Source organism: Panthera pardus, unplaced genomic scaffold, assembly GCF_024362965.1.
Source record: "Panthera pardus isolate Hobbes unplaced genomic scaffold, ASM2436296v1 HiC_scaffold_20, whole genome shotgun sequence".
NCBI classification, from domain to species: domain Eukaryota; kingdom Metazoa; phylum Chordata; class Mammalia; order Carnivora; family Felidae; genus Panthera; species Panthera pardus.
The window spans coordinates 61,674,866-61,695,340 of NW_026526766.1; the positions used below are offsets into that span (position 1 = coordinate 61,674,866).

At 46.5% G+C, this 20,475-nt stretch overlaps 1 protein-coding gene and 1 long non-coding RNA gene across 5 annotated transcripts in view; one reads left to right on the forward strand and one right to left on the reverse strand.

Moving 5' to 3' along the window:
• The window catches only part of LOC109270080 (uncharacterized), a 529,587-nt gene extending 520,094 nt beyond the window's left edge, over positions 1-9,493 (reverse strand). For 2 of the 3 annotated variants that reach the window (XR_008424279.1, XR_002081411.2), the window contains exon 1: positions 9,294-9,493. This is a non-coding gene — a long non-coding RNA (uncharacterized LOC109270080). The remainder of the gene's footprint in view (positions 1-9,293) is intronic. The other variant, XR_008424280.1, reaches the window with a different exon arrangement.
• A 1,813-nt stretch (positions 9,494-11,306) lies between these two features.
• Positions 11,307-20,475, forward strand: part of NR4A3 (nuclear receptor subfamily 4 group A member 3) — a 40,895-nt gene continuing 31,726 nt past the window's right edge. Inside the window, exons 1-4 of one of the 2 annotated variants that reach the window (XM_019454359.2) lie at positions 13,560-13,657; positions 15,191-15,364; positions 16,264-16,335; positions 17,606-18,576. In XM_019454359.2, the coding sequence (XP_019309904.1) occupies positions 17,608-18,576 (969 nt within the window). In that variant the 5' untranslated portion in view covers positions 13,560-13,657; positions 15,191-15,364; positions 16,264-16,335; positions 17,606-17,607. Of the gene's footprint in view, positions 11,949-13,559; positions 13,658-15,190; positions 15,365-16,263; positions 16,336-17,605; positions 18,577-20,475 lie in introns of those variants that run through there. The other variant, XM_019454357.2, reaches the window with a different exon arrangement.

Here is a 20,475-nt window from a genome sequence, read left to right on the forward strand (position 1 = left end):
ATTGATGGACAGAAGGAAAAAAAAGAATGGCCATCTATTCACAGTGAAGATGGCCCAGTCCACAGCTTCCAGACAAAAACCAAAATGGAACCAAAACCTAATCCTACACAAAGGTGACTAATCAGTAACTGAAGAATGCTTAAATAATGGCAGATTACAAACAACATGCAGAGTTTATGTGTATAAAATGCATTTGAAAAGACAGGGAAGGACAACAGTGGTTATTCTGGAATGAACTTACAGCTTTTTTTCTTTTGTCCTTCTATTTCTTATCTACATTTTTCTGAGTGTCCTGTACTGCACATACACTGCCTTTTTAATGAAGAAGGGGGAAAAAAAGGAAACATGTTTTTATCTTATCGTTTGATGTTTATGTTTTCGTTGTTCCAATTAACCTTTAACTGCCTTGTAGTTAAGATCAAGCTTGTCCAACTATTCCTAAGGTTGGGAAACGAGGTTGTTTTAACTTTTTGATATCATAAGCAACAAAGTATTCTTGTAGCTGAAAATTGATTTGAAATATAAAAGAAGTTAGAAAAATCCCTAAAAAAATGAATCAAAGTGTTTAATCACCCCATAATACTCTAAAATTACCACTACTCAAAAATTTAATTAACTTAGGATATTCTCTCTCTCTCTCTCTCTCTCTCTCTCTCTCTCTCTCGCCCTAAGTCAAATCATTTTTTTACCCAAACTGCCAGTTGGCCAGTCTGTGTTCACAAAATTGGTTTTGGCCAAAATAATTTTAAGTCAATTTGGTATTGGACAAAGAACACACCATCAGCATCAGGGGAAAGTCTGAAGGCACAGATAAGAAATAGGATTCCCAAAAAAGATTCAGTAATAAAGAACAAGCAAGATAGCCTGGACAAGTCTGAAAAAGAAAAATCACCTAGGGCAATGGTTCAAAAGTGGAAGGAAGTCTTTTATCAAGGCAAGGAGCTGTAAAATGAACCCAAGTAGCTTAGTACGTGCTTGTAAGGATACCAAGTAAACTGGTTCATCAGCCTGCTTGGATTCTCTCCCCTGGGTAGAACAGTACTAGGGTTTTCCCCAGGTTCCCTATGAAAAAACCTAATCTGCCTGGGTCTCAAGTTGAAGACAAATGTTCCCCAAATCATTCCATAATCACTTTCACAGTAAATGAGGTTTTGGAGCTGGCCACTGCACGACAGAGGATTCAAACCAGGTTTTTGGCATATTATGGTTCCCACTCCAACTATAGAAGGTAATTTCCCACATTGTCAGACAAAGCAGAGATGGCAGATGATATGACCTTGCACAGGAAGAAGCAACTCGAACTGGACTGCTTTAGGAGTGAAGAACTCAGGTAGTGGACTTCAGCTTCTACAATAGCTGGTCAATATGTCTAGCGAGAGCCAGAAGACATCCCTGGTTCGAAGTCCTCTAAGGAACCTGATTACAGTTAGGATTTCTTTTTAGCTAGTTAATGTTCAATGGAAAATCTGGAGAGCTTTCTGAGCACCTATATTCAACTCAAATATTAACTGGTTGCCAGGCTGTGGGTGTTGCTGAGGCAAGCAAGGAGGTAGCAGGGTGAAAGACATTATTGCCACTGTCGTTAAGAAAGGTGTTCTAGGGGCGCCTGGGTGGCTCAGTCGGTTAAGCGTCCGATTTCAGCTCAGGTCACGTTCTCGCGGTCCGTGAGTTCGAGCCCCGCGTCAGGCTCTGTGCTGACAGTTCAGAGCCCGGAGCCTGCTTCAGATTCTGTGTCTCCCTCTCTCTCTGCCCCTCCCCCGTTCATGCTCTGTCTCTCTCTGTCTCAAAAATAAATGTTAAAAAAAAAAAAAATTTAAAAAAAAAAGAAAGGTGTTCTATAGGAAGGAAAACAGAGAACAGTATTTATATTCAATCACAGCAAAGTAGGTGTGAAAAAAAATAGATAAATCAGTCTTGTTTTTGTAAGAAACAAAACAGCATAGAGATGGACTATTCACAAATGCTTCTGGGGCAACTGAGTAGTCATTCGGAGAAAAATATAGTTGGACCCATCCATCACCCATACACCAAGAAAAATGGGTAAAAACTTAAGTGTAAAATAGAAACCACAAAGATAATAGAAGATAATATGAGAGAATTCTTTTACAACTTTGTAATGGGACAGGCTTTTCTAACTGTGACCCAAAATCCAGAAGTCATAAAAGTATAACAAATTCAACTACATTTAAAAAAAAAATCTACTTAGCAAAAACACCATAAGCAAAGATGAAAGACAATAACAAACGGGGATGGCAGACATGCTGCAACTCACATTACAACAGGCAAATTAAACACAACAGCCACAGGGTGATTTTAAACAACCAACCACTCCCCCTCCCGCCCCCCCACCAAGAAAGGTAGGGATAAAAGACACATTTCACAAAAAAGGAAATATAAATGGCTCCTAAACATATGAAAAGATATTCAAACTCACTCATAAGGTAAATAGAAATTAAAACTACACTAAGATAACATTTTTCACCCATCAGATTGGAAAAAATCCAAAAGTTCAAGAACACATTTTGTGGGCAAGAACATGGGTAACCAGTCACTCCCATGCGTTTCTGGTGGGGGTGTACATTGTACAACCTCTATAGAGAGCAATTTGGTAGTACCTATAAAATTATAATAACATACACTCTTTGGTCAGCAATTCCACTTTTAAAATTTTACCCTACAAATACATTTACACAAGTATGAAATAATCTATGTAACAAAAGTACTTATTGCAGTATTGTTTCTAATAGCAAAAGATTGAAAATTTCCCAAATGCCCATCAATATGGGACTGGTGATATAAATGATGCTATACCCACACAATGATGTGGAAAAGAGCTCCAAGATATATTATTAAAGTGAAATATATCTGGGATATTTTCCCACTGTTATGGAAAGAACTCCAAGAAACACTGTTAAGTAAAAAAGGGAGAATAATACATATATAATTATATGTATTATATAAAATGAAAAACAGAATTTATATTTGTATTGGCTTGAATATGCACTTAAAAATTCTGGAAGGACGGGAATTGAATAGATGGGGAACAGGGGTGGAAAGGAAACTGCTCATTTCTAAACACTTTGTTGTGTGAATCAAGTGAATGCATTACCTTTTCAAAAGGTAAATTTTTAAATGCTTAATATATTAAACGTTTAGTAGATATAATTCCAGAGATATCTACTAAATATTCCACATTTGGACCCCTCAGTCTATGGGTGATAGATGGCGGACAAGTGAGTATGCACTTGGAAGCTGCCTTAAATAGTAGCATCCAGAAATGAAAAGCAAAGTGAGGGTTACAGTTGGAAACCTGATGACTAGAAGTGAAGAACTCACTGATGGTTGTTTATTCCCAGGGCCGAGGCAGTGAAGAAAAGAGGAAAGAACACAATCTTGTGAAAGTGTTATAGTAAGAGAGGCACATCAAAATAGAGATAAGCCAGAGATTAATTCTTAGGGGGAGTTAAGTCAAAATGTGGTACAATTCCTTAGGATACCTGAATTGGTTCTTGGTTCAAACACAGATGTCACAGAGTGGTACAACTAAAGGCACAGCTCTTCTGTAGACCAGCTGCAATGGTGACAGCACACTGATGTGCAACCAGCCTCCTCGGCTGCTCTCTTAGGCCTAAACTCTACGTAAAACTCTCTCAGAAAAGTTATTAAGGCCACAAGGCTGGTTAGGATAAAGAAAATAGAATATCTGGTATAAAGCTTCTTGAAAACTGCTTTCATTCACCCATCAAATGTTTACAGAGCACCTACTCTGTGCCAAGAACTGCTCTAAGTGCTCAATAAATTCATCCCCCAAAATAAATATGTCCAAGGTAATTTAAACAAAAAAGAGATTTTAAAAGATTTTGAGATAACAGAAGCTTCTCTTAAAAAACATTTTGAAATATGAAAAATAAACTAAAAAGTCAATTGACAGCTGTAAAATGCTATGAAACTATGGTAAATGGATTTCAATTTTTACCCAGTTTATTCTGTTGTTTTAAAAGAGTAAAAATAGTAACTGAACATGTGAATTTAAAATAAGAAAATCATTCTCAGAAATTAGAAATAATGAGGTAGTATGTTTCAATTTCACTAAACTTAAATAGGATAAATCTTTAAAATATAAGCTTTCTATTCTCATCACCACAATCGATAAAACAGGAAAACATAACTGGAAAAGGGAACTAATTCAGAACAGATGTCAGGGAGGAATTTTTCCAGTAGTGAACTATAAACATGCGGAATAAATACTGGAAAATGTATTATGGTAAAAAAATCAGAATCAGTTACTAATTACATGATCTAAGCAGGAAACCAGATACCTAAATATGTAGAACAGGCATTTAAAAAACAGCCCTAAGTTAATGGACAAACCACGTTTTGACTCTCCAAACCTCAGATAATAAATAAACCTGCAATGTGTTAAAATAGGTATTTCTCAATGCCTATAAAGTTGGCTCTTATTTATCCATAAAGATGTATCCAACTGAAAATGTAACAAGTTTGCAAACAGAATTTATTGCATTCTTCCTGCTTGATGTGCTAATATTTTTTCAACCTAAAACCTATTTGGTACTTTCCTTTTGACCAACCTTCTTAATATTTCACCCTATCTACTTACACTCTACAAGGAGATATAAAGACTTACAACCTCACCATCACCAATCATTCTCCAGAAAAAAGCAAAAAGGACAGTTATTCCTTGGCTGCTACATCTAAGAAGAAATAAATGGTTTATGCCTAGCATGCAGTAAGGATCAGAAAGGAACTGAAACAAACAACAGTATCCATTCCAATGAAAGTTTATTAATTTGTATGAAGTCAATTTGCTACTCATCCATATTCAGATGAATGTACAAAAAAACAAATTCCATAGCTAAATATAAAATGACTTTTGGACTATCCAGGTTTCTGCTCGTTTCTACTTTATGGATAAGAGAAAGCTGTGATGCTAGCAGTACATTAACTCCTTCAGGCTACCAAGATCCCACTCAATAGCTACAACTATCACACAGGCCAAAGCAGTTTAATATATTACTAGTAAGATTACTACTATAAGCATACATGTTAGATACAAGAGTTATTGAGCCTGCGGACTACAGCAATCAGGTAGTGACAGAAGACTAGACCAGAGCTGACTCGTGATTCACAATATTTAACTGGCCTAAAAAAGCATTCCACTCCAGAACCCAAAAGATCCTTCAGATCAGATAGCCCAATGTTGTCATTTTATAGATGATGATATTTAGGCTCCAAAAAAAAAAAAGCTTAATAAACTTACCCAAGGTAGGGCAGTTTCATGGCATCCAAGCCAGACCCAGGCCTCTGAGAAGCAATCTAGTGCTCTCTGGGAAATACAGCATCCCACTCCTGGAGAACATTCTGAAGCAACTGAAGTTCATGTGAGGCAATTTTTTTTATTTCACAGTTGGGTGATAAGGAAAAGGGTTATGTGGTTATATCTGGAAAAAGATATTAACTTCATCTATCACTTCTAGCTCAAATAAGTTCTCATTTTATAGGTATAAATAATATCCCAAGTTGATTTATCACACAAGAGTAGTAACTTTTCTCCCCCAAATCTGTGGTCTTCTAGAGTTTACCAGCAACTGGGGAAAAACATGACTAGGAAATAAACTCTCTTGGGGCACCTGGGTGGGTCAGTCAGTTGAGCATCCAATTTCGGCTCAGGTCTGATCTCACATTCTGTGAGTTCAAGCCCCACGTTGGGCTCTGTGCTGACAGCTCAGAGCCTGGAGCCTGCTTTGCGTTCTGTCTCCCTCTCTCTCTGCCCCTCCCCTACTCACACTCTGTCTCTCTCTCTCTCTAAAATAAACATTAAAAGATTTTTTTAAATAAAAAAAAGGAAACAAACTCTCTTTTTAACCACACTCCAAGCCTGTTATTTATTAATGAATTAAAAAAATATATCATTTAGTGAGATTTTAAAATATTATTAGCAGTTATGCTATTAAGTAATCTTTCTATCTCAGTTTTTACTGTTTTCTAAAATCTGTAATATAGAAAGTCTTCCCTCATCTATTACTTTTTCCTTTTAAAGTAAATTTTAATATTCTAAGTCACAAGAGCCTCTCTCTAAAACTTCCTACAAATATAATTCCAAAATCTCTTTGCCTAGCTCACTTCTACATATACATAGTGTCATACACATCTAGTTAAATATATTTCAGAAGAGGTAGAAAATTAAGAAATTTTTATATTTAACTCATTATACACAGATGTCAGAGTTCTCAATTTTGTAAATCTTAAGAAATTTTTGCACAAGAATATGACATTACATTTCCTAGCCTACAGCATCCGGTTCATCACTAAGAAAAAGCAGCATAAGAGAAAGTGTAAATAAAGGGAGAAAGAGGGTAAAATAAGAATCAAGTCTATCAGGAAAAAAAAAATCATTAACAAATCTTCCTATGCAGATACAACAGGTACAAGCCGAACTGCAATTTCCTTGTATCAACATGCAACTGTCTGGGCTTGTAGCCATTATCTAACAAGGTATCTTCAATCAGGACTGTCAGAAGTTGAGGTGAAGAAAGCTTAATGTATGATCTCATATACATCCATTAATGCATGCCAAGAAGCTCCCAATCCATATAGTTTGTTATTTATATTATGGCTGGTCTCTATACTCAAATTTAGAAGAGAGAAGTATCTTATGGATATTTACTATCTATGTTAAACTTAGGTGCCACAGAAATTTCAAAGATGTGTGAAGCATGTTTCTGAAGCTTATAGTTTGACAGGAGAATAAGCTATGAACACAAAAGCACCAAAAAAAAGCTGTAAAATAAGAACTCTATAAAAGACTAAAACACAATCTGAGTACACTTCTTGAGCTAGTTTGACAGGAAAGATAAGATCTCAATAAGCAGAAAAGAAGGAGAAGGGAACATAATACAAAGGAAAACTATGAACAAATGTGGGAGGGGGAAAGATGTTTGAAGAGCAGTAGAAATACCAGTTTGACTAGAATGGGGAAATTCTGTGGAAATAAAGAGGCCAGGATATGGAGACCTTTGAAGAGAATATCCAGACCTTTTGAGCAATGATAGAATTGATATGGAAGAGATGATATACAGGTAGATCAGTCAGAAAACTACTACAGTAGTACCATATTCCTGAGCCCAGAACACTAAAGTTTGTAAGTGAATGTCAGCTACAGTTACCAAATTTTACATATACATACATATATATATATCTTCTATTATATATATATCTTTACATATATCTATATCTATATCTATATATATCTATATATATAACTTCTACAGTGATTCTAGAAACTTGGACTTACACAATTCTTTTACTTTCCCTTCCTATTTTCATTTCAGGTAACATCTTCTGGCTTGGATTTTTTATTTCACTTTTCCTTATCCAACCTTAGCATTAATAAGACTTATCATTCTTTGTTTATTAGCAAAATCAACAACATCATATGTCATTGCTTAATCAGAAGAGCATTTAAAGCAATTTTTTAAACCCCACTTTGTTAAAGTGATTGTTTTCTATCACACACAATAAATTTCCCCAAATTTCATATTTTATTTTCCAAGAGCAAGAGCACCTTTTTTCTTGCAGACTTCACCTACAAAACCAAAACAAAATGAAAGGTTAATATCCAATGAATCTGTAATAGTTACTTCATAGAAAGAGTTTTTTACAGATTGACTGCCATACCCTTCATGAAAGCAAAAACTAACTGCTTTCTTTGCTTTGTGTGTGTAAACTAGGCCACACATGAATGTCTCTCTTCTAGAAAAAGGACCAAACCAGTTAAGTTTTCAACATTGCACGGATTAAGGTAGTCTTATTCTATTTGATTTCCCCAAAGAAGAGATTTAATTATAAAGTATTAAGCTTCATTTAATACAAAATAGTCATCAAAAAGGTAATTCAGACTACTGAAATAGTCATATTACACATGCCTTACAGAATATTGTGATTTCTAGTAAATCAGATTTATGAAAAGGTATAGATCAATAGATATCAATTTGAAAAAGAAAAGAGAATGATTCATTCTGTTTGAGGAATTGCATAGGTTTAGAGACCAAGGATTAAGCAGAGGATGGTGTCCCAATTTGTAAGACAGCCTTCCTTGTCTCTCCTTCCATGACTTTCCATTTGAGTGCAAAGACGTTGCCACTTATCAGTGACTATTGGAACTTCTCCAACAGTCAGCCCAACTTCCTACCCAGAGGAGTACTAAGCCAGCTGATTGGCTCAGTGCAATCAGACAACAGCCCTCAGCCCAACTGCAGTCAAGGAACAAAGATTGGTGACCTGATACTCAGGAAGGAAAGGATGCAAAAGAGGGGCTGGGGAAAGCACAGAATTAACCAACACAGACAACCAGAAAAACACATCCACTTAAAAGAGAGAAATCCTTTACCTGGAGATATTCAGCCAGGAATCGATTTTTTTTTAAAGGTAAACAAAGACACGAGTTTAAAACTGTCATTGGAGGAGCCCGATTCATATGAACAAACTTAGTAGCCTTGGAACAACCCTGAGTGGGCAAAGACCTTTTTATATATTAACACTTAGAAAATGGACTTTATTCAATAAATTCATTAAAAGATGTCCTGTTTCCTAAAAACTGTACCTAATTTTAGGGTTTCTGCTCTACATTGACTCCAGTTCTGCATGAGATTTCAAACTAAAGGGGGAATGGGTGGGGTGCAGAACACATGAAATTTTTACAGCATGGAAATAAAAGTATTTTTAAACCTTCTTGGGGGTGAAGAATTAGGCAAGAAGTAATACGTGGAAACTGTCAAGTGCTTCTCTACACACCCACCCACCAGATACCATCACAGCCGGCTAGGGGAGTCTCCCTCTTCTTGCCTGACAGCTTCACTTTCTTTGAGGTCTTGAGCTGGTGATCACACTGGCCCGTCATGGTATTTTCAGTTAACAAAGCAGTTACTCAACAGGGGAAAAAGCCACAAAGGAGCAGAGCAGCTGCTGCTGCACCCGTGATGCAAGTGCAGGATGAGCCCCGGGCCGCCACCGCCGCCTCGGCTCCTCCGTGACGTCCGGGAGGGGTATCCCCGGCTCTCAGGAAGTGGTGGCCGCGGGCGGCTCCGCCCCCACGCGACTCGGGGCTGGCCGGGCCGCCGGGTGGCAGGACTGCCAAGCAGGTTGGCAGACGGCTTACGCCGTCCGACACACACGCACGCCCCACGGGCCGCGCGCCCCGCTCCCTCGCCCGCGCCTCGCCCTCTTCTCCAGTCACAGCCCGCGCCCCCTCTCTCCCAAGACTCACACCCACTCACCCCGACCCCCTGCGCAGAGCCTTGCCCAGCGCCGCCGGTCACTAGACGGGGACGAGCCGGGTCCAAGATGGCGACTCCGCCCCCGCCCCCTCCGCACTCTTGGCAGGGTCAGGGCGCCCCCTCACGCGGCGGGCTCGCGCCCGAGGCCCGGCTAAAAATAGCCAGGCTCCACTATATTTGGTTCGGCCGGATCCCGACGCGGCCGCGCGCACTCCGCCCCGCCCCGCGCGCTCCGCCCCGCCCCGCCCCGCCCCGCCCCGCGCGCTCCGCCCCGCCCCGCGCGGCACTGAATGGAGAAGGGGCGGGGGTGACCGAGGGGAACCTACTCCGCTATCTGCGGCGCGCGCCGGCGGCAGGGCCCGGCCAACTGCCGAATTTAGTAACATCGCCTGCGTCAATCACGCGCCTCCTGTGCGTCAGCGCCGCGCTGCTCCAGGTCCTGCTCCCCCCACCCCCCAGCCTTTGAATGGATACAATGTAGCAGCGCCCTCCTTCCTTCCTAGACTGGATTGGAACCCGCGGCAGTGCAAAGGCTCCATTCCTCTCTGCTGGGTCAACTTTCGGAGCATCCTCCCACGGTCTTCTCCACACCACTCTGTGGAATCGAAGAAATAAACCAATGTCATACATATGTATATAATAGTATATATAATATACATAACACTAGTTTTGTTTTCAAGTTTCTGGTGCTAACTCGAACCTTCGATTCTGAACCTTGAGCTGTCGACAGCTCCCTCCCACTACGCCACACACACACACACACACACACACACACACACACACGCAAAGATTGGGGAAGGTCAAAGAAATAGAATGCCACATCTGATTCAAGCAGACCACATGGGGACCATGCCTGTCTGCATTGTTTCACTCAAATATTTTCTCCACCTCAAAAATTAATTTCTAGAGAGGTTGCTTTCACTCAGCTGCACGTTGAAACTAGGAGACTTTAACTCTGATAAATTTTTGTTTTTGTTTTCAGCAAGAAATACACACTTAAATTCAACATTTCCAGGAAGAAATTGCTCTCCCTCACACAGTCGCTGAGGCTTTCAGCACACTGTTTCATGACAAATGTGTCCCAGAAGACCAGAGCAAATCCCATGGCGAGGGACTCACTAATAAATCTTGTTGATTGATTTCGAAATGTTTAATTTGGGAGATTGTGAGAGGGGCAACCAGCAAAAAGTGAAAGTGCGAGCTGAGATTTCCACTTCTGCGGGGGGGGGGGGGGGGGGGAATGATTTGCAACAGACCCGCTCAGCTGTTCAACACGTGTGTTTCTTTTACACACATTAAGTAGTTTCTTCTGCAGCGCGCACGTGGATGATGGATGTGCACTCAGTTGGGTTATAGTGGGTCCAGTTAGGAAATCCACACCTTAGTATAAAGAAATAAAACCTTATCTTCCCGGAGCCATCTGCATCCCAGTGCGAAACACGCACTCAGCAAATTATAGGAGGAGAGGGATTAGTCTACACGCTGAGGGCCAGAGAGACTTAAACAGCTTTGGAACTGTTGCTTGAGGAAAACGCAGCTGCACCTCAGGGAGTCTTCGGGCCGGTGCCTGACTCCTGCACCGGCTGCCAGGTCACTCGGAGAAGCTAGCTGGCGGAGCCTTCCCTTTCGGAAGAGCTGTCCTCTCCCTTACCCCCCTCTCCCTGGCTCCATGCCTCGGGGCAGCCTCGGAGTCGCGCCAGCAGCACTCCTCCAACTCTACTCCACCCGAGCCTGACAGCTGGGCGGTCCCGCCTGACCCGCGGGCGGGCCGCTGCACCCTCTCGCAGACTCGCGCCCAGGAGAGCAGCGTCGCTGCGAAGGGATTGGCGGCGCGGGTCCAAAAGGCCCCCCTGCCGGGGCTGGCCGTGCCGCGCAGTTTCCATTGTGCAGCCCTGAGAATGGCCGGGGAACGCGCGCGCGCGCACATGCACACATACACACACACACACACACACACACACACACACACACACCCTCCCTCGCACACGCGGAACCGGCTGGGCCAGGGGAGGGAGGAGGAGGGTGACGTAGCGTCCCATGGCGTCACATTGACGTCTCGCATTCCAGGCACTCTATGGAGAGGCCGCTAGGGCTCCTGTGGCATAAATGACGTGCCGAGAGAGCGAGCGAACGCGCAGCCGGGAGAGCGGAGTCTCCTGCCTCCCGCCCCCCACCCCTCCAGCTCCTGCTCCTCCTCCGCTCCCCACACACAGACGAGCTCACACCCGCTCCCTCACTCGCACACACAGACACGCGCGCACACAAGCTCCGCACACACTCTCCACTCTCTCCCGCGCGCTCACACCCCTCTCGCCCCGCGCCCTCGCCCGTGCAGAGCTGCGCGGCAGCCGGACGCCCCTCCCGGACTCACTTTGCAACGCTGACAGCGCCGGCGGTGGCCTTGGAGGTGGGAACTGCGGCGGCATCCTCCCCCCTGGTCGCGGCCGGAGCCCGGACGCCCGCGGAACCCCTCGCCGGCACTCTCCCATGAGTCGGGATCGCAGCATCCCCTGCCAGACGCGCACCACCTCTGGGAGCCGCTGGGCTTGTACACCGCAGCCCTTCCGGGACAGCAGCTGTGACTCCCCCCCAGTGCAGATTTCGGGGCAGCTCTCTAGAAACTCGCTCTAAAGACGGAACCGCTACAGCACTCGAGTACGTATGAGATTCGCCCAGTTAATTGGGGGACTTGTTAAAAAGTTGGCGCGCTGGGAAGCGTCGCTCCCGAAATTGACAACTTTGAGTGTGGGGTTTTTCCCCCTCGCCTCCTCGCTCTGGCTTTGCTCGCCGAGTGGCCCGGTGGGTTCTGATCTGAAACTTTTCCCCTGTAGCGGGCCCGCGGGGATCTCTGAGGCTCGTGGGATTCCTGCCCCCACCCGAAGAGGCGAAAAGCCTCTAACAAAGAGGAGGACCGGGATTTGTGCAGTAGCAGCTCCAGCGATGTAATTCAGGGTATTTCGGCTCTAGTTGTCATGGTAATGATGCTCTCGGCGGCGGCGGCGGCGGCGGCGGCAGCGGCAGCGGCAGGGAGTTGCAGCTCCGGTGATGAACGGCAGTAATTTTCCTGCCTTTTAACTAGGATTGAAAATAGGGGCTTCAGTGGGTCCAAGTTAATATATCTAATGGTGACTCCCAGCTGGTTGGCTGGGAGGAAGCTTGACAGGGAAGGGGCCTGGGCAGCAGTGGTTGGAGTTTGCAAAGGCGCTCCGGTGATCTCTGGAAACAGGGCGTAATTGTAGGAATGTGGCTTATTGTATTGAAATGAGCCTGGGGCTCTCCTAGGCACGTCTGCCTGGCGTAGCCTACTTGCCCGTATACACTTTTCCCTTCAGAGGTAATCGGGTGTAATTGCCGACTCCCGAGCCCGGACACGCGTGGGGATGGTGTTCCTTTCCTTCGGGCCTTGGCTTGGTGTGGGAATGTTTTACTCTTAACTGACTTTTGGAGAAGTTGCTCTGAGTGTTTTGCTCTTAATAGAAATAAATGAAAGTTCTCAGTGGTGAGAGGAGAGCGGTTATGAGAGCGCAGCCTGCGGAGACTGGCTTCCAAAGGCACCTCTCGAACCCGTTGGAAGCTTGGGTCAGTAGTAAGAGAGAAAGCATTTGTCCCTTGCTTCTAAAGAACGTTCCTGGAGATTGCCTTTTATTTACGCCTCTGGATTCTTCAGAGGGAAGAGCTGCAAGGAGTTTAGTAATCAGAAATCTCGGGCTGTTATCCCAGAGCCTTAGGGTGCCAGGACAAAGGTAAAGGACAAATCTGTCCTGAATCTTCTATTCCCACGACAGAGAAGTATTTTACAGAACTGAGTTGGGGAAAGAAAAAAGCTGCCCAACGCGGCTACTTAGGGACAATGAATGAAGTTAGAGTTCATTCGAGTTATCTTACCTGTATTCGGCGCTCCTAACGTGAATATCAAAGACTCCTTTGGCTAGGCAATCTCCACACCGGCTCCCTCCCCCCGCACCCACCCACTCCCTTCCCTACGGACGCGCGCTCGCAGAAATTCTCCCCCGCGGTTTGTCTCCTCTCCCTCGGTCTTTCTGAGAATCTCTGTCTTTCCCTTTCTGTCGGTCTCTCCTCCACTCCTACTGCCCCCGCCCAACCTCCGCCCCCGCTCCCCAGGGTTGGAAACTCCGCGGAGGAGCCCCGGTCACAATGGTGCGTTTCACGGTTTTCTCCACACACTTCACCACGGGGAGGGGAACACGGGGGTGTTCCTTTCGGCTGCCCACGAGAAAGAAAGGAGCTTTGACAGAGGTAGTTATTTCTACCTAATTTACAACCCCGAGGCTCAGTGCTCCCGGCCTCGGCGGCCGCGAGCGGGAGCGACGGAACGTGTTTCCAGGCGCGGAGGCTTTGCCTAGGTAACCGGCCATGGGAGTGGGCGGGGGGGGGGGGGGGGAGCCATGGGGCTCTTGGCTCGGCTGTAGGAAACGTGGTGTGGCTTTTTCCCGCGAACGCCCGGAGCTCGAGGGGAGCCCATTCCTTGATGAGACGCAACCCTCGCCGAGCCTAGTCAGAAGCCGATCCTCGGAGAAAGACTCTGCTCGAAAGGACCCAGGGGAGGGCAGGAATGAGGGCACCTACTGCAGGAGGTGGTGGAAGGTTGCTGGAGATTCGCATTAAAAATTCGGGGCGGACGGGAAGCTCCTGCTACAGCCGTGGGAAGATCCGCCCGTGCTTGCGCTAGAGCGAGCGCAAGATTTCCGTACGATCAGCTGGGGCACGGCAGGGGCTGGGGCTGGGGGTGGCAAGGGAATCCCCCGTTTCCTGGCTTTCCAGGGCTTCCCGTACCTGGGGGTTCTGATACCCACTCTCTCCCTTCAGGCAAGCCCCTGGCAGGGGCGGCGGGGGACGAAACTTACACTCCCCTCTCGGCCCGCGCACCCCCGAGGTTTTTTTGGGTTGTGTTTTGGTTTTTTTCAGTTCTGTGTTCCCAACCCTCTAGAAATGAACGGGTCCAGGCAAAGGGGGCGCTGTAGGCCAGAATTTGGGGCAGGGGATCCCTCCCCTGAGGCCCGCGGAGCTGCGCTTCCAGCTACAAAGTTTCGATGAGGCTGAGCGCAGAGACGCTTGCCCGGGAGCCGCGCTTGGCGCCCTCCGGAATGTGCCCCCTCTGGGCCGCCGGATGGCCCCGAGCCACGAAGTCGCCCACCCTCAGGGATACCGCCTGCTGGGTGCAGGGGGCCTCCCTCCGCCCACCCCACCAGCCTGGAACTCCAGCCGCCTTGTCCCCTTGTTTCCAGCGCGGGCCTATTTCCACTGTGCCCTTTTGTTTGCTTGACCCCTGGCCCCCGAAACTCGCGGCTAATAGAAGCGAAGCTCCATTAGCATTTAGAATGAAAAGCGCAGACTTTCTTAATTCCTCGGGGCATTCACGCATTCGTTCCGGACCTTGTGCATTTCCTATGCAACGTGTAAATTTTGTATTTGAGGGGTGGGGAGGGGGGGGAGGACAGGAGTTGGAAAATGGCTATTTTCCGCTCGTGCACACTCACTGACCCCTTGAATTCGGGCGAAACTCTTCCTCAGGTGCTCTTTCTTTGGTTTCCTTGACTTAACGAGCTCAGAACCGGTTGTAGGGACAGAGAGATCAATTTCTGGGCAATGACAGAATACACTTTTTTTAGCCTAGGTTTAGGTGCCACAAAACGCCAGAAAGTGCAGTGTGTGCTGACAAGCTTTCTGTGGCTACCCCCGAGGTGATGTGACACTTAGTGCCCAGGGACTCCGTTCATCTTAAGCACTGCTTTCTAGCCCTTTACCATTCTTTATAATTAACATAGTATTCATAGAGACCCCCTACCAACCCGCCCCCTCCCAATACGTCCAGCCCAGACTGCGACGACCCAGATTAGTCTCACTTTGAGCTCTGTCCTCTCTCCCGGTTCCCGCAGAGCCCACTGCGGAAGAGCGCAGTCCGGCAAGCCCCGGCCCTGAGACTGGACCCTCCGCGGAGCCAGGCAGCACTGTGACCGCTTCGCCTCGCCGGACTTCCCCGCCTCCTACCCTCTCAGCCTCTGCTGGAGAGACCCACAGCCCCACCATTCAGCGCGCAAGATATCCTCCAGGTAGGTCTGAAAGCACGACCCTTTATCCCTCCCAGGTTTGGAGAGGTGGGGGATGGGGGGAGCCACACGTCCAGCAGGCAGGCTGTTCCGACTTGCCCAGCGCCAGGACAGTGACTGCTGGCCACGCATTTCACAGCACAGGTGGCCTCTTCGCACGAAGCTCCTCTGGATACCACACCCTGTTGCTACCTAGTGGAGCAGCCAGATTAAATTAAGCCTTGCATTTCTCAAAAATATTTTTCCTAAGAAAAATGTAATGCATATAAAAGATTAGGATCTTTTTATACATTTTAATGTCTTCATTTTTGCTCTCCTTTTATATTCAGTTTATAATGCACGTAAAAGTTACAGGATCACTTTGAGCAATACAGAGCTCATGTTTGTATAAAACCCAAATCATTTGGTGCAGAAGTTTGGATTATTGAAGCTCAGAGGAAAAGGGAAAAAGCATTTAAGCAGGAAACCAAGGAGTAAATTCGAATTGGGCAAAAGAAAGGATTGCAGGTTTTGGCTCCTTACACCTCTTTTTTTGCATTTGTTAAAGAGATGCCAGGTCCCTGGGCTGTGGTCACCAAAGATATGCAGATAAATAGAACTTAGTCCCAAGCAGACTCATCTTCTGGCTGGAGACCTCAGGAAGACATGAGGAAGAGCAATGGGTAGGGACTGGCAAGGAAGGATGACAGAAGACTAATGGAGAAATCTAGAGGTGCTGAAGGAGAATAGATGGAACATCAGGCAGTGGCCTTTCTTTTAAATCATTAGTCTTTCATTTCACCCCAACAACAAGACAGTAGGAAAAGTAATCTTTTAACATCAAACTAGAGAGTGTTTTGAAGGCCCTTCTTGAAAAATGAAGGCTTGAACTGGACTCTCCTTATCACTGCTTCTTCCAACAGGCCCTCATCACCTTTTTCCAAGTCAAGATTTCATCCCATACACACATGACTCAATCAGATTTGGAAATGTGGGTAAGAGAAAGATGTCAAAGGAAGTGTGAAGTATTGACTTTTTTTTTTTTATTATTAGTCACAACTTCTATACCATAGACTCCAGGTAGAGGCTAAGCACTTGGTTTTCCTCCAGTTCAGAAAAACCAACCACCAGAAGCTGCCCATTGTATCATTTCTAGTTAGCCATAAAGAAAGGGAAATAACTAGATAAACATCCACTAGGTCCAATAATTCTCAGGGCCTTCTCATCCAGCCCAACCTCTCTGAACAATAATAAGCCCCCTGGATACCCATCTCTTTGGGGGCTCAACATAGAAACTAAACCTACTAAGCGGCTGCTTTCTTTTCTAAGGGTACTAATTCTTCTGCCATAAAAAATTTGTGGACTAACTCACCTATTACAGTAGCTATAAACTGTTGTCTTAAAACAGCTACTGATATATTTTATTAGTCAGAATTGGAAAAAAAAATATATATATATACTGTACATGGCAGAGAGCACGTTTGGTGGGTGTTTTGTTGCAGCTGCTGATCTTTTTCTTTGCAGATGGCACACACTCCCCCGAGTCCATTTCCTGGGCCTGTGTTCCCACCTCTCCACCTAGCTGGCTGAAGTCATCAACAGGGGTCCAGTTTGTGTAGGCTGCTGGCTGTGTTTGGAGAAATGGGGAGGGGGTGGGAGAAAGCGACCACAACGTGTGTGGGTAGGCTTAGTTGGCACTCATAAAATGTTAGAATGTCAGTCTCCCTTGGCCAGTAAGTCCCACATAGGACACCCCCCCCCACTTTTTTTTAACCAACTCATAAATGTATAAATCAATGCGTGTGACTTGGGGGACTCCTGGCCTCTTTCCCCAAAAATAAACCAACAGAGCATTCACTGGCTTTCTTTTTGTCCTCCCAGCTTGTGGCTGAGACCACCCCCAATTAGTTTATAGGACTTAAAACCACTTTGTAAAAACACCCCTGGGCTTATGAAGGAAGAAATCAAATTTTCCAGATCTGGTGGTGGACAAGGGCAAGGGAAGGAAGGTGGGCACAGAGATCCCCAGGAGTCCTGGTCTTGGCATCCTGTGCCCCTTTGACAGTCTGTCAGGGATTCTGCTTTCTTCCCAGGAAAGAAAGTAAGCATGGAGCTTTAAATCTATGCTACCAGAAGGAGGAAAAGATGTCACTTCCTATCCCACTTCCCAGATTAGAGAGCAATGAATCCAGTGCTACCTGTCAGCTAGAAGAGAGTGCTGACTTGCTTCTGAAAGACCCTTTTCCCTGTCCCTTTGTCCTGCAGATATGCCCTGCGTTCAAGCCCAGTATAGCCCTTCGCCTCCAGGTTCCAGTTATGCAGTGCAGACCTACGGCTCGGAATACACCACGGAGATTATGAACCCAGACTACACCAAGCTGACCATGGACCTTGGCAGCACTGAGATCACGGCCACGGCCACTACGTCCCTGCCCAGCTTCAGTACCTTCATGGAGGGCTACTCGAGCAACTACGAACTCAAGCCCTCCTGCCTGTACCAAATGCAGCCGTCTGGGCCACGGCCCTTGATCAAGATGGAGGAGGGCCGCGCGCACGACTACCACCATCACCACCATCACCACCATCACCACCACCACCACCAGCAGCAGCAGCAGCAGCAACCTTCCATTCCGCCCCCCTCCGGCCCGGAGGACGAGGTGCTGCCCAGCACCTCCATGTACTTCAAGCCGTCCCCGCCGTCCACACCCACCACGCCGGGCTTCCCTCCGCAGGCGGGGGCGCTGTGGGACGACGCGCTGCCCTCAGCGCAGGGTTGCATCGCTCCCGGCCCGCTGCTCGACCCGCCGATGAAGGCGGTGCCCACGGTGGCCGGCGCGCGCTTCCCGCTCTTCCACTTCAAGCCCTCGCCGCCGCACCCGCCCGCGCCCAGCCCGGCCGGCGGCCACCACCTGGGCTACGACCCGACGGCCGCCGCCGCGCTCAGCCTGCCACTGGGAGCCGCCGCCGCCGCCGCCGCCAGCAGCCAGGCCGCCGCGCTCGAGGGCCACCCGTACGGGCTGCCGCTGGCCAAGAGGGCGGCCGCGCTGGCCTTCCCGCCGCTCGGCCTCACGGCCTCCCCCACCGCGTCCAGCCTGCTGGGCGAGAGCCCCAGCCTGCCGTCGCCGCCCAACAGGAGCTCGTCGTCGGGCGAGGGCACGTGCGCCGTGTGCGGGGACAACGCCGCCTGCCAGCACTACGGGGTGCGCACCTGCGAGGGCTGCAAGGGCTTCTTCAAGGTGAGCGCACGCCTCCTCCTGGCGCCCCCTCCCCCCTGCAGCCAGCCTCCTGTGCCACCCGCTCAAGTGAGCAGCCAAGGGGTGCGTTCCTGTAGCCCTTCCTGGCACCTTCACATGCGCTCTCTCAGGGGGTTTTAACTTGAGGTCCATTACAGGAGGCCGAGCCGGATGGACTCCAGGGGGCTGTGAACCTCCTGACATGGCTTTACCTCCATGAACATTTTTCCAGAGGGAACCTTCAGCATATTGAGATTGAATTCTGGCCACCCAGTAGCTATTTTTATTAACAGTGTCTTGAAGGTGGTTATTAATTATCCTTGTTTCACAGATGAGGAAATGGAGGCTGGGAGATGTTACTCAGCTACCCCAAGACACACGTTCAGAGCGAGAGGGAGGCAGGATGCCAAGTCACGTTTGCATGATCCCAAAGTATGCACCCTCCTCCAAGATCTGCAGCAACAGAATAGACAGGAGCAAGTGGCTGATGCCCTCTGGGGCAGCTCCCTCTGTGGAAGACAGAAGCTGGGTCTCACCAGTCCCCTCCAACTCTGTGCCACATGCAGTGCCAGGTGTAGATGCTGTTCATTAGCTCAGCCCCAAAGGGGAATTTTACAGTTCAAGGGGCTTCAGCCTCCCCCATAGTTTACCTGGGAGGAGGCTGAGGCCTAGGAGAAGTCTTGTGCAGGCTAGAAATGGTGACTTAGTGGCATGTTTGGCAGTTTCAGCCGGTTTCTTTCAACTCTTGAGGCCAGTGCTCTTTCTAACTGAAGAAGAGGCCTTGTTCTCTTGCTGCTCTACTTTTGCTCTTGACTCCCAGACTTCTTCAGACACTTAATGCTGTGCCACCCTCCCTACTCCCCTGGCCATTATCTCAGGCATTTGCAAACCCACAAATGTTTTCCCACAGGAACCACTCCCTAGCCTCCAGTGCTGGGCAGGGTGGAGGGAGAGGGGAAGCTAGATGCTGATTGGGTAATTGGTATGGGGGGGCCAATAGGATATATCTGGGAGTGTGCAAAAATTGGAGTCAGAACATCCAAATAGGAGTCCTTGATCTTGTCACCCACCAGTCTATGACGTTGAGCATGATATGCCTTTCTAGGCTTCAGTTTTCCAGTCAGGTGAATAAAATTCAGAGAAGGGCTATGCATACTAAATTAGATAAGACATTTATGAATGCACTTTATAATCTTTAAATGGCCGTAGAACACTAGTTCATTATCAAATGAAAACTGCAGAGTATTTGTAAAAATGCACGTGTTTGTGGATTGGTATACCTACCAGCAAGCAATAATTATTTTTGATCTGGAGTTAGGATTCGTGTGCTTAATTAAATTCTGCAGATATATGAGAAAATGCTTGTGGAAAGACTTTGCAGTATGCAAAGTGCCATACAGGAGGTATGTTAAATGTAGAACCCTCAGGTTTGTCTTCTTCTTCTTCTTCTTCTTTTTTTTTTTTTTTTCTTAACTACCCAAGCTTTACCAGGGTTACTTTCAAGTTAACCACTTTCCTTTAGCAGATTTCATTTTCACAGTATTTCAGTGGAAATGCTGGTGGGCAAGGAAACAGGCAGCCAGAAAGGGTAAAAGAAAGGAAAAAACAATTAAGAGAAGTACGATTAACCCACAAATATAATCACCTCTGAATAATTGAGAGTTAACCAAAATACAGGAATGGTAATACATTCCTAGTCTAGAAATGTCAATTAAGTGTTCCCCAACAGCGTCCCTTTTCTGCAGCAATGCCTTGAAAACAAATCTATACTTGAAAGGGTGGGGGTAGGATCAGGGAGAACCACCCCACAGATCTGTTAATTAAAGGAACAGGAGCCGGTTTGACCCAGTGGCTTTCTACCATTAAATTGAATTCTTTAAAAATGTGACACGAAGTGCAGTT